The sequence below is a fragment of the Podarcis filfolensis genome, assembly GCF_964270895.1.
Source record: "Podarcis filfolensis genome assembly, chromosome: 13".
NCBI lineage: Eukaryota > Metazoa > Chordata > Lepidosauria > Squamata > Lacertidae > Podarcis > Podarcis filfolensis.
The window spans coordinates 4427705-4440182 of NC_139615.1; the positions used below are offsets into that span (position 1 = coordinate 4427705).

Sequence of the window (12478 nt, forward strand, 5' to 3'; positions counted from 1 at the left end):
GTGTCTAGTTCTGGGCGCCACAATTTAAGAAGGATATTGATAAGCTAGAATGGGTACAGAAGAGGGCAACCAAGATGATCAGGGGACTGGAAACCAAGCCTTAAGGAAGAACAGTTGAGGGAACTGGGGAAGGTTAGCCCAGAGAAGAGAAGACTGAAAAGTGATATGAGAGCCGTCTTCAAACAGCTTAAGGGCTGCCAGCTTGTTTTCTGCTGCCCTGGAGGGCAGGACTCGAACCAATGGCTCCAAGTTACAAGGAAGGAGAGTCCCACTAACCATCAGGAAGAACTTTGTGGCAGTAAGATCTGTTTTGACAGTGGAACAGACTCCCTCGGGAGGCGGTGGACTCTTCTTCCTTGGAGGTTTTTAGGCAGAGGTTGGATGGCCGTCTGTCATGGATGCTTCAGTTGAGATTGCTCATTGCTGGTGGTTGGACTAGATGGACGTAGCACAAAGTTGCACGATGGGAACATAGGAAGGTCCCTTATAGTTAGTCAGACTGCTGGCCCATCTTGCTCACTATCTGTGCTGTCTGGCAGCAGTGTCTCTCCTGGGCTTCAGGCAGGACATTTCTCCCAGCTGTACCTGGGAACGTTGCTGGAATTGAACCTGGGACCTTCTGCATGCAAAGCAGAGGCTCTTCTCACCTCACTGAGCTACAGCCCTTCCCCATCAGCACATGCTGACAAGACAGCGAGATAGGAAGCTGTCCTACAGGGTAGCTTTGGGCTTTGGCATTTGGGACTTGTGGTGGGGCTGCCCCAAGTGAAGATAAGGCAGTTGCACCCTGGAGGCGCCGTTCGACCCTCTGTGTACATGCAAAGGTTTGTGGATCAGAACCCCCCGCAGTGTTTTCCCTGCTGCCCAAGCCGGGGAGGGCAGTCTGTTTCCCCTTTACATTGCAAACTCTTGTCGAACACCGCTGTGTGCTGCTCAGAAACTCCCCTTCCCCTTCCCCAGAGGAGGCTGCAATTCAGTGCAGCCTGAGTGATGGCTTTTGGGGGAATGAGCAGCAGGAAGAAGAAAACCTGTTTCCATGCAAATGTCAAAAGTGATTTTAAGAAACCCAAACCGGGGAGAGAAATACAGAGAGTCTGAGTGCAAGTTGGATGTTTGTACAGCTCTCCCCCTGGAGACGTCACATTAAGAGCTTTGTAAACAAGATCCAGCTGCTGCAGGAGACTCAGCAAATAGGCTTGGAAGCCCAGGCCGCCCTCGGAGACGCTGCCCGGCGGGGCTGGCCTTGCGAGAGGAGCCAGACAGCTTGGCTCAGGGGCTGTAAAAATCCTCCTTGCTGGGGCAGACAGCCTCTGCCCTTGGTGGGTGCCCCCTCCTCGGGACGAGAGGCAGGCACAGTCCATCTGGTGCCCTTATTGGGGTGGGGGGCGGCACGAAACTGAGTTTTCCGTGATTCATTGTTCATCACTTTTATGTGTTATCTAGCACCATCCGTGAGCCTGGTGCTTTGCTGAATGGGGAAAAGGGTCCTTGCCCCAAAGAGCTTGCAGTCTAAAAATTGACATAGGAGGGACAAGAGGAATGGTCAAGGGGGTTGGGTATATTTAGCTTGGAGAGGTGATCGGAGAGCCATCTTCTAAAAGGCTCTCATGCAGAAGACAGAGCAAGGAAGGAGATTCTGACTAAGCATCAGGAAGAACCTTCTGATGGCAAGAGCCGTTCAACACCTTGGCCAGGTGGTTGACCCCCCCCCCCCCATCGGAGGTTTTTAAACAGAGGTTGGATGGCCACCTGTCAGGGAGTCTTCAACTGTGATTCCTGCATTGCAGGGGGTTGGACTAGATGACCCTGAGGTCCCTTCCAATTCTATAAATCTAGGAGGGAAGAGGTAAACAGAGAAATAAGACGTGGCTTCAGCTTTGCACGCTCAGGCTTTGCTACAACAGAGCATGGGAACTAGGGGCTTTGTGCCAAAGGATTAACAGGAATTGGGTTTGGGGAGAGAAATTAGGGTGTCGTGCTGGCGTTTCAGGAAGCAGCTGAAAGAGTCAGCGAGAGAACTGGAGGGCTTTGGATGGTGGAGGCTGATGGGATGAGGGTCACAAGCAGGGCGTGTGGGGCGAGTTGGGATCTGAGAGCAGAGAGATGAGAGGAGCGAGGTCACAGAGGGGCTCGAAGGTCAGGGCAAGATGCTTGTGCTGATTTGGAGAGCGGGCAGGAAGCCGGTGTAGGAAGGGCTGGTCCAAGACAAAGGATATGAAGATGCTACCTGCCCCCCCCCCACTTTCCATGTACATAAACCAACCAAACTAGAAGCTGAACCTTACAGGAGCAGTGGTGGTGTCCTACAACAGAGGCATCAGGCTAGCTGGGGTGGAGTGGGTACCATTCCACACCTCTCAGCAATTGCCGCCAGAGGTGCCTGCCTCACTTTGCCTATTGGGAGGGTCAGTCTTGGCTGTAGGGATTTCAGGAGGGTCATTGTCTGATCAGAGTAATGACAGAGACCAGTGGCTTTGGCTGCAGACCATTGGATGGAGGTGAGGGGATCAAGGGGAATGAGAGGAAGAACCGAGAGGAGAAGGTTGCTGTGTCCAGGTGAGAGATGGCCAGGGCGTGCTCCAGAATTTCGCAGAGTGATCAGAGAGAGAGAGAGAGAGAGAGAGAGAGAGAGAGAGAGAGAGAGAGAGAGAGGACTGCATTTTCACAGTGCTAAAGGGGGAAGCGACACGACTTGGCTGTGGACCGAATGTGGAGGAGAAAGGAGAGAGATGCGTCCAAGATAAATCACCCAGAGGTCACATGCCTGCTCAGCAGGGTGGATGGGAACGTTGTCCGTGGAAGAGGGAAGCGGGCGGGCTTGGGAAGAAAGACGAGGGGTGGTCTGAGACATGTTGAGCTCATCAGGCGGAGTTTGGACTATTTACTTAGCCCCCTGCCTTTGGTATGCATGCGGAGGCTTGCCTGCTCTCCACCACTTGGAGAAGTTCGATTTCCTTCCTGCCGCCTTCCTTTTCTTTTTTGCCTGATGGACACAGCAAGGCATCTCCTCCGGCCCCTCGCCTTCGGGTCCTTTCCCCAGCTCGGGCAGGGAAGTTGGCGAGACTGCCTCCTTGCCTCCCTCTTCCTCCTCCTCCGAACCCGGTCAAGGCCTTGTGAGATGAAGGCATCCTGGCCGAGAGCGATCCGTGTGTACACGCGAGAGGGATAAACGGAAGGATTCCATCCCTGATCCTTTAATCTTTTAATAATTTATTGAACAAGCATGTTGAGTGCTTTGGAGGGAGGCAGCGAGAGAGAGACTCCGCTTTCCTCCCACCCCTCCGGGGTTTGCCTCTTTCTCTCGAGAGGGAGATGGGAGGCAGGGAGAGGACGCCAGGCAGCCTCCATCTCCTCGGTGGTTCGAGGCTTGCCATAGTTCAAAAAAAGCAAGGAAGACGGAGCTTAAAAGCGGCGTCCTCCACTGGCCCGGTGTCACGGGCAGGTCAAGGGGGTCCCTGGGGCTGGCGGCTCTGGCGGAGGCCTCTTCAAAGCAGCTGCCGTTTGCCTTTTGAACTTTTTCGTTTACAGCATGTTTTACGAGCTTTTGATGCCTCCGTGATCTCCGGCGTACTTCAGTAGCCGAATTCCCAGATTAAAGGCAACAAGCAAAAAAATAAAGAAAGCGACCCCCCCTAAAAAAAACCCCAACCACCACACTTTTGATGGGAAGTTAGTACAGCAGCCCATGAGTCACTGTCAGGAGAGCCTCTTCTGCCATGTTTTATCCCCACAGATGGCAAAGCCAGGGGGCCGAGGCTGTGGAGAAGTGGCAGCGGCTGAGAGGAGCCAGGCCTTCCTTGCGGCAGGATAAATCTCTCCCGTCTCTTTTCTCTCTCCCACCCCCCCCAGCCCTCCCCTGCTGTGTTCTCCTGACTCAGCGCATCTGACACGCCTAATTTACGGGCCCTGCGTGGGACGGAGGCGAATTTGGGCCCCGTAATGAGGGAGCGGCGCAAAGGCTCCCCTCCGCCCGATCCGTCTCTGCCAGGCCCCAAGCGCTGCCATTGCCCCCATTTGTCTCTTTGGAGGCCCCAATTGTGTTTGTTTCCTCCCTCTCCCTGTTAATAGAGTTTGGCTTTGTGTTCCCGGTGACCCGTTGACAGGGAATTAATAAATGAAACAGGAAGACTTAATAAGATCCCTTGGGGCCCGAAACAATTCTCCACCTGCTGGCCTTCCTTGCTTCGATGAGTCAGGAAGATAGGAAGGAAAGCTCTGTTTCAATTAACAAATCGCACGGGGGGAATCTGCTTCTCCCTCCCCCAAGTGGCCGTTCCCATTGCGCAGCCCAGGAACAAGGCCGGATGTGGTCCGAGGGCCACTTTGCACCTTGCGAGGTCCAGACAGCGGTCTGTCTTCCTTTCACAGAATATGCATCATGAATAGCCTTGCATGAGGGTGAATGCATGCTTTTGCCCAAAATCACCATCCCCCCCACAAGGCATATCCAGATATTCCATCCCGTCCCCCAGCCTCTTCCAACTAGCTAGCCAGGAACGCGAAGCAGCGAATTAATCTTGGGATATTTAGATCTGGGTCAAATGATACCCTATTTAGAGTCTAGGTGAGGTGAGATTGCAGATTAGATGGATGTGATGTATTAAAGAATCTGGCTATAATCTATGTAGGTTACGCCTAGGTAAGTTAGATTCATTACTGTGACACCAGAGCATCTGCTGTTCAGGAGTTCGGCAAACTTCATCGGAATGTCAAGCAGCTTTGCAAAAGCCCCTTTTTCCTGCAGCGCAGGCGGGCTTTTGAGTGCAGAGGCGGCGTGCCGACCTCCTCTGAATACCAGTTGCCGAGGTGCAACGGAAGGGGAGAGAGCTCCTGCCTGCAGGCCCTCTTGCGGGCTTCCCAACGGGGCCTCTGGTTGGCTGTGGGGGGGGGGGAGCAGGAGGCTGAGCTTGGGGAAAGAGAGCCCATCTTTGCCTGCAGAAGGTCCCAGATTCCACCCCTGCCTGAAACCTGGGAGACGTGTAGACAGTACTAAACTAGGTGGACCCTAACCGGCTCACTAGGGGTAAGGCACCTTCCTCCATTCCCAGGTGGCTGCTTTGACCTTTCGGTCTGATCAATTTGCCTCTGACTGGGGTCCCGCCATCCACAGAAAGGCAAAAGGCCCCACCCCTCTCTCCAGCTACCCTTGAGTTGTCAGCCCCTCTGCTGGAAACTTGTGGCACTACAGAATTACACCTTCCATCCAATTCAAAGTGCTGACCTTTAAGCCCCAAACGGCCTCAGTCTAGTATACCTGGAGCGTCTCCACCCCCATCATTCAGCTCGGACACTGAGATCCAGCTCCGAGGACCTTCTGGCGGTTCCCTCGCTGTGAGAAGCCAAGTTACAGGGAACCAGGCAGAGGGCCTTCTCAGTAGTGGCACCTGCCCTGTGGAACTCCCTCCCACCAGATGTCAAGGAAATAAACAACTACCTGCCTTTTAGAAGATATCTGAAGGCAGCCCTGTTTAGGGAAGTTTTAAATGTTTGATGTTTCAACGTGTTTTTAATATTGTGTTGGGAGCCACCCAGAGTGGCTGGGGAAGTCCACCCAGATGGGTGGGGTATAAATAAATAAATTGTTGTTGTTGTTGGTTCTTACGTCACAGCTGCTGGGAATTGGGAGTTACAGTTCAGCAGCATGCAGAGGGCTCCCCTGCATGTCGCTGTCTGACAGTGGTTCCTCTATCACAAAGCTGGAGCCTCTGGAAGGAGCGGGGTGGGATAGGATGGGGCCGAGGTCTCCAGGCACAGCCCTCCCGCCTTTCTTACTATGCTTGTATGGCCCCTGCAGGTACATGGAGGTGGCCAACAACGTCCAGAAGGAGGAGACGGTGCTCAGCATCCAGTTTGTGCTCCTGGACTGCTCCCACCTGAAGTCCGCCGTGGTCCAGCATTGCAACGAGTGGCAGCACAAGCTCACCAACCTACTGAATGAGATGGCCACCAGCCGCCTGCGGGAGCTGTATGCCTACCTCCAGGACAACGCCGCCGAGTGAGTCCTCAGCCCTCCCTGCCCCCCCCCCCCCGGAAGTGTTCCCTGCCCTGGCCTCTGGATCCTCCCTCTGACTGGACCCCCTTTGCCCCCCGCACAGCGTCAGCCGTCCTCCGCAGACCCTGGAGGAGCTCAGCCGGAGCCTGCAGCTGCACGAGACCCTCCAGAACGACCTGCCCAAGGTCGAGGGGCAGATCCCCCCCATCCACGAGCAGTTTGCCATCCTCGAGAAGTACGAGGTTGCAGTGGAGGAAGAGGTGCGAGGGGCTTTCTGGCGGCGGCAGGAGCAGGGCGGCCACCTCCTCCTCTTCCCTCTTTCCCTGCCAAAGTGGTCCTGAGCATAATGTTCTCCTTTTCTGCTGAGGTAGACGCTCTCGGAATTAAGTTACGCGCCCTGCTGAGGGCAAGAGGCAGCCACAAATCTGATTGATCTCTGGGATGAGGGTGGCAGGCGTGGTGGCGGACAGGCAGAGCAAGAGAGCAGCTGTTTTGGGGGGGGGTCATGCTTCTCTCTTCTCTCGAGTGCCTCTGCTCCCCTTCCTCTGACCTCTGCCTTCTCCTCCTCCTCTTCCTCCCCTCTCGCTTCCAGGTGCTGCAGCTTCTGGGGGAGCTGAACTCAGAGTGGCTGGCTTTCCAGCAGTGCATCCTGGACAGCGAAGCCATGCTGAAGAAGCACAAGGAGAAGTTCAAGACGGGCCTCATCCACTGCGCGGACGACTTCAAGAAGAAGGCCCAGACTCTCCTGCAAGACTTTGGCACCAATGGTGAATGGCTGCAGGGGGGAGCCCAGTCTCTCTCTCTCTGTCCCACCCACCCCCTTTCCCTCCTTGGTGGCCAGGTCTTTATACAGCCAAGGGCACCTTTTCCTTTGCAAGTCAAAGAATCCCACCCCCTCCCCTTTGGTCGATTGTGTGAAACCTCAGCCTGGGCTTTGCTTGTTTTAAAGGCCTCGGAAGAATCTGTAAAGCAGCCCAGGCTCGATGGAAATCTGGCTCCTGCTGTTTTTACAGGCGTCTTAAACTCTTAACAGGAGGTCTGCAGCCAGCGCTGCGTCTGGTAAATGTGCCTCCTGGCTCCCATCTGCGGGCGCCACAAGGGAGGCTTCTGGCCTGATCCTTTGTACATTTACTTGGAAGTAAACCCCCCTTGGGATTACTGTGCAGCAAGTTCATACTGTTCTCCAGGAAGGAGAAGCCTCCGTCCTGCCTGCTGCCTGATCCCCAGCCACTGAAGCTGCCTTTGCAAGGAAGTGGCTTACCATTGGCTGTGGCAGCAGCAGCCATCTTGTGAGCCAATTGCAAAAGCAGCCACAGTAGCTAAGGACCAGACAGACCGGGTATGTGTGTGTGTGTGTGTGTGTGTTTGTATGTGAGATGCAGATTCTCCTCCTCCTGGAAGGAATCTAGAGAAGGAAGGTGCAAACCTGCATGTAGTTACATGTGCAGTGAGAGCTGCTCAACAATGGAACGGATTCCCTCAGAAGGTGGTGGGCTCTCCTTCCCTGGAGGTTTTTAAACAGTGGTTGGGTGGCCATCTGTTTGGGGTTCTTTAACACTGTTTCCTGCATCGCAAGGGGTTGGACTAGATGACCCTTGGCGTTGCTTCCTGTTGGAGACTTGTGGAATTCAGTCAGTAGCTCACCACACCTCAACCCGTGGGATGTATGTGGAGCCCAGCCGAGTCTTCAGAGATTTCCTGCTCCCAGCAGAACGGCTTTTGCCTAAGTCCCCAGTTAAGGGGGAAACTTCTCTCCCATAAAGTAACAAAGTCTTTATCGTCTCCAGACATAAGACAAAGCTAAACGCTCCTATGGACTGTATACAGTACTTCTGGTCTTTGAAGTAAAGATGCGCATGTACAGAGAGATTCGCTAACACTATCGCCATGCTAGCTATCGCTGCTGTGTAAAACCCGCAGCCTCTTCCCTTGACTCTCGCACATTGAGAGTCAGACCCTGACAGCAAACAGGACGAGACATGGGCATGCATCAGGACAGGACTTTGCATAACGAAAGCATTCCTGAAATGGGAAGGCGAATGAGTCATCAAGCCGCACACTCGACCTTGCTGGTGTTGCTGTGATAACCCAGTGCACCTGCTCTCTTATCTTGGAACATCCAGATGTAGGGGGTGTGCTAACTTAAAACATGAGCCCAAGCACTGTGTCATTCAAACCATTGTTCACACTGCACCCAAACTTCCAGCTGTACAATTCTATGGCGGGAGTAAGCCTCTGTCCTCAGTGGGACTGACGTCCTAGCACACCTGTAACCAGGTCTCTGTCCTTCTCATTCAATGCCCTTCTCTGCCCCTGCCCTGGCCAGGCTGACTTAGTCTGCCCTTCATAGGGGACTTCACCACCGCTAGTGGCATTCAGGATAAAATTCATTGTGGCCTGTGGAGCTAGGGTTCCCCTGTAGCTGTGAGGTGGTTCATGGATCAATACATTCACCGTGGTCAGCTTTTCATAGTTTTAAATCCAGGAATCAGAACTGCAGCACTTGACTCCAGAACTGAGCGCTGCTGCCTTCGCCTATCATCGCCTTCCTCCAGACTCCTTATCCAACTGGACGGCCAACCAGAGAGGGCAGGGAGGAGGAAAAGGGCTTGGGGTTATTGACTTCTCTCTCTCCTCCCATGCTAGGTCCTTTCACCAGCGCCTTGTCCGCCGATGCTGCCCTGGAGCAGATCGCTGAAATGAGGCGGCTGCTGGCCCAGATGAAGGAGGAGGAGAACACCCTTCGTTCTAACCTGGGCATCTTTAAGATCGACCAGCCGGCCTCCAAGGACCTTCAGAAGCTGGAGAGGGTAGGATTGGCTCTGCAGGGAGGGAGCTTGTCTTGACCGGCCCGTCCTCCACTTCCTGCACCAGAAAGAAGGAAGCCGAATTCTGGGGTAGGCCTGCGGGGGAGCTTGCCGTCGCTGACCTCTCTTCTGCGCCCCCTGCAGGAGTTGGATTACATCCAGCAAGTGTGGGAGATCACCAAGGAGTGGGAGGTCCACTGGAACGAGTGGAAGGTAGTGAGTTTCAAGACTCTGAAGACGGAAGTGATGGAGAACATAGCATTCGCACTTTTCCGCAAGCTGAACAAGCTGAGCAAAGAGCTTAAGGTAAGGGGCAAAGCATGGGTCGCGTCCCTGCGACGATGCCCAGCTGGCCCTTCTCAGGGCCACTGGAGGTCATTTTCCGATTGGGGACTCAAAAGGGCATTTCGCAGGATTGGCTAATTTTCCTTCTGTGCTTCCATCCTAAGAAAAGCAATGTCAGGCTTCGGGGAAGTGGCTTCCCCCCTCCCTTTGGCCATGGATAAGCAGAACAAAGCAAATATAGTCTCTTACCATTTAAAGAGATTTCAATGATCACAGCGGAAGAACAAAGAGTCCATTTTCGGAGTAAAGGTGCTCCCACTTAAGGTTTACACCCACTCCCCCCCCCCCCGAGTCTCCCGAGTCACTTCCTCGTCTTTCAACCTGATCTCGCAACCACTGTGCATTCTGTGCAGCTACCTTATCTAATCTCCGTGACCTTGGACTGATCGGTTGGACCCTTTCCAGCGAACTGGTGTCTGTTAACTCTCTCTCTCTCTCTTCCGGTTCTTCTTCTCCTAGCTGTTCACCACCCTGTTCTTCCTAACTTTTGTCCTCTGAACTATGTCCCTCTGTGAACCAGTGGTTCAAATCTATACTGCCCCACTGCTCCTGGGAAGATTCAGGATCCTGATCAGGACCAGGGGGAGAGGGGGGCTCCCACCATTCCTCATCTGTGCAGCCCTCCTTGGCACGGTCCCTGACAAGCAGTCTCCCAGGATTAAAGGTGGAGGCATCAATAATTGCTGCAGTGGGTGGCCTGGATTCTGTCTTCTTGGGAGAGGAGGCAGGCGCAGCAAGATGAGTGCTGAAGGGCCCATTGGCAGTTGCCTGCAATCCCAATATTAGTTCTGATGATGATAATAATAATAATAATAATAATAATAATAATAATAATAATAATAGTAATAATATGACAGGGTTACGGCAGCAGATGTTTTTCAGCCCTCCACAGTGGTTATAATCTCCCGCTGACTGTTTTCTGACTTTAGGATCGGAACTGGGAGATCATTGAGACCTCCAAGTCGAAGATCGAGCAGTTTAAGAAGACCATGCCCTTAATCACAGACCTCAGGAACCCGGCTTTGCGAGAGAGGTAGGCAGTTCGCTTACTGGCTAGGCTGTTCCTTTTGGGGAAGGTTAATAAGGATCCTATGGAGCTGAAAAAGAAGGGTGGACCATGGAGACCCCTCCGTGACATGACCAAGGCCACAATGAATGGTATACCTCCTACAGACGTCGTCTAAGCTCCGATCATAGATTTAGGATGTCGTTTGTGAGCTGAGAAGAGCCCTGCTTCCCATGAAGGCAATGTTACTCCACAGCACTGTGGAACAGGCCGTCCTGGATATATTTTAGGTCTTGCACACCTGGTGGTTGCAGGGGCTCCTGGCACCTACCCCATGATTTCTGATAATGATTTTCAGGTGTCCTTGGGCCTGGGGCACTGGCCTATCTTCTCATCAACAAAGCAACGTGGGCAGAGACCAGGGCGGTGGAGACGCTGGGAATTGTCTGGCCAAGAGGAAAGGTTCCCCAGACTGCCCATGAATAGCCAGGGTTCAAAGGCATAGGAAAGATTCTTCTTGGTGCTGAAGTGCTCAGCTCTTCACCCAGAAAAGAGAGAGACCCTCTGACTGGCCTGTTCTGGTTCCCTGCAGGCACTGGGAACAGGTGAAGGACCTGGTCCTCAGGGCGTTTGACCAGGATGCCGAGGATTTCAGGCTGGAGAACATCATTGAGCTTGGTCTCGATAAGCACGTGGAAAAGATTGGCGAGATCTCTTCCTCGGCCACCAAGGAGCTGGCCATTGAGCAGGTAGCGTCGGCTGCTCTGGGGCCCTGCCCCAACTTCCTCGGAAGAAAGGATGCCTTGAGCATCACTTGCAGGGGCCCCACTTCATCCCCACATTGAGCAGGGGTGGGGAACTGGATCAGACCAGCTCCTGGCCTCCTTTACCACCCACCTGCCGGTCACCTGGTCGCCATTTCCCTTTGCTCAAAATGCCTGTAAATGGCAGGGAGTCACTTTTTTTTTACTGTATCCCGCCTGACATCATACATAAGCTCAGGTGGGTGTGGCTTGGGGAAGTGGTCCTGCTGCTGCTTTAGCCACCGGGTGCCCAGCCTCCAGTCTCTCTCTCTCTCAGCATTGGCAATTGGCCTTCGTTGCCTTCCCTGCAGGCTCTTGCAAACATTGCCAAGACCTGGGACGCCACCACTTTGGACATCGTGCCGTACAAGGACAAGGGACACCACCGTGTCAGGTAGGCCCAGTGCAGGGGGTGTAAAAAAAGGGTGGCCCCTTCACCCAGGATGGCGGCACATGCCATAGCAAGACCCAGGTTGCATTTCTGTCATGGGCTCTGGCCAGCATCTGTCCAGTTGGGCTGAATAGCTTCAAACATTTGGTCCCCTCTTTTTTAGGTTTTTGTCTGCTGTCCATATCCCTGATTTGAAAATTTTGTGGTTGCCTTATTTTTGTTAATTTTTTTAATGCTCTCGTTAATATTTTTATTGTTGCAAGCTTCCACAATCATTACTGCTGCGGTGGAAGGGCAGAGCACAGTTTTTCTGAAGGATAAATAAATAAAACGACCCGGGAGATTTAGGAGCTTGTGGTCCAGACACTGTCTAAAGTGGGGTTTGTCAGTCTAGTTATTTTGGTGTACATTCCAGCCCAGCCAGAAGCCAGAGAGGGATTCTGATCTTGCATGCGTGCTCTGACCTTACAAGGGTTCCAGACTTTGGGCCCTGCCTGCAAAAGCCTGTGCTCACGTGCTCCCTATTTCTGCAGAGGAACCGAAGACGTCTTCCAGGCTCTGGATGACAATCAGGTGGCCTTATCCACCATGAAGGCCTCGCGCTTCGTGAAGCCCTTTGAGAAGGATGTGGACCGCTGGGAGCGCTGCCTCTCGCTCATCCTGGAGGTGATTGAGATGCTGCTGACGGTCCAGCGACAGTGGATGTACTTGGAGGTGAGGCTCGCTTTCTCCAGAAGGCAGAAAAGGTGGTAGCAACAGCAGCGGCAGAGGAAGCTGCTTGGGTGCCCATAGGGGGTCTGCTTGCCTCCTCCCACTCAGCCGCTCTACAGCTGGGGGGGAGGCAGCAGGCGGACCATTTGGGCAGCGCGGAGCCTGCGTGCACCCAAGCCACCACGTCTTTCCCAGGAGAGATGTGTGGCTCGGGTGCGCTGCAGGCCCTGCAGTGAGTGCTGCCCAGCATTTTGTCACCCCCCTCAGTGGTGACATCCGGGACAGATCGCCCCCACCGCATCCCCCTTCTTCCGCCCCTGAGCAACAGGCACTTGGGGGCTTTACTGATGGAAATGAGAAACTCTCTCTCTCTCTCTCTCTCTCTCCCTCTCTCTCTCTCTCTCTCTCTCTCTCTCTTTGGGC

General features: G+C 53.7%; 1 protein-coding gene across 2 annotated transcripts in view; it reads left to right on the plus strand.

Annotated features, from left to right (window-relative positions):
- Positions 1 to 12478, plus strand: part of DNAH2 (dynein axonemal heavy chain 2) — a 137516-nt gene that overhangs the window by 57301 nt on the left and 67737 nt on the right. For both annotated transcript variants that reach the window (XM_083580733.1, XM_083580734.1), the window contains exons 21-29: positions 5795 to 5995; positions 6096 to 6252; positions 6585 to 6759; positions 8639 to 8802; positions 8944 to 9105; positions 10074 to 10177; positions 10743 to 10899; positions 11265 to 11347; positions 11878 to 12058. In XM_083580733.1, coding sequence (XP_083436859.1) covers positions 5795 to 5995; positions 6096 to 6252; positions 6585 to 6759; positions 8639 to 8802; positions 8944 to 9105; positions 10074 to 10177; positions 10743 to 10899; positions 11265 to 11347; positions 11878 to 12058 — 1384 coding nt within the window. The remainder of the gene's footprint in view (positions 1 to 5794; positions 5996 to 6095; positions 6253 to 6584; positions 6760 to 8638; positions 8803 to 8943; positions 9106 to 10073; positions 10178 to 10742; positions 10900 to 11264; positions 11348 to 11877; positions 12059 to 12478) is intronic.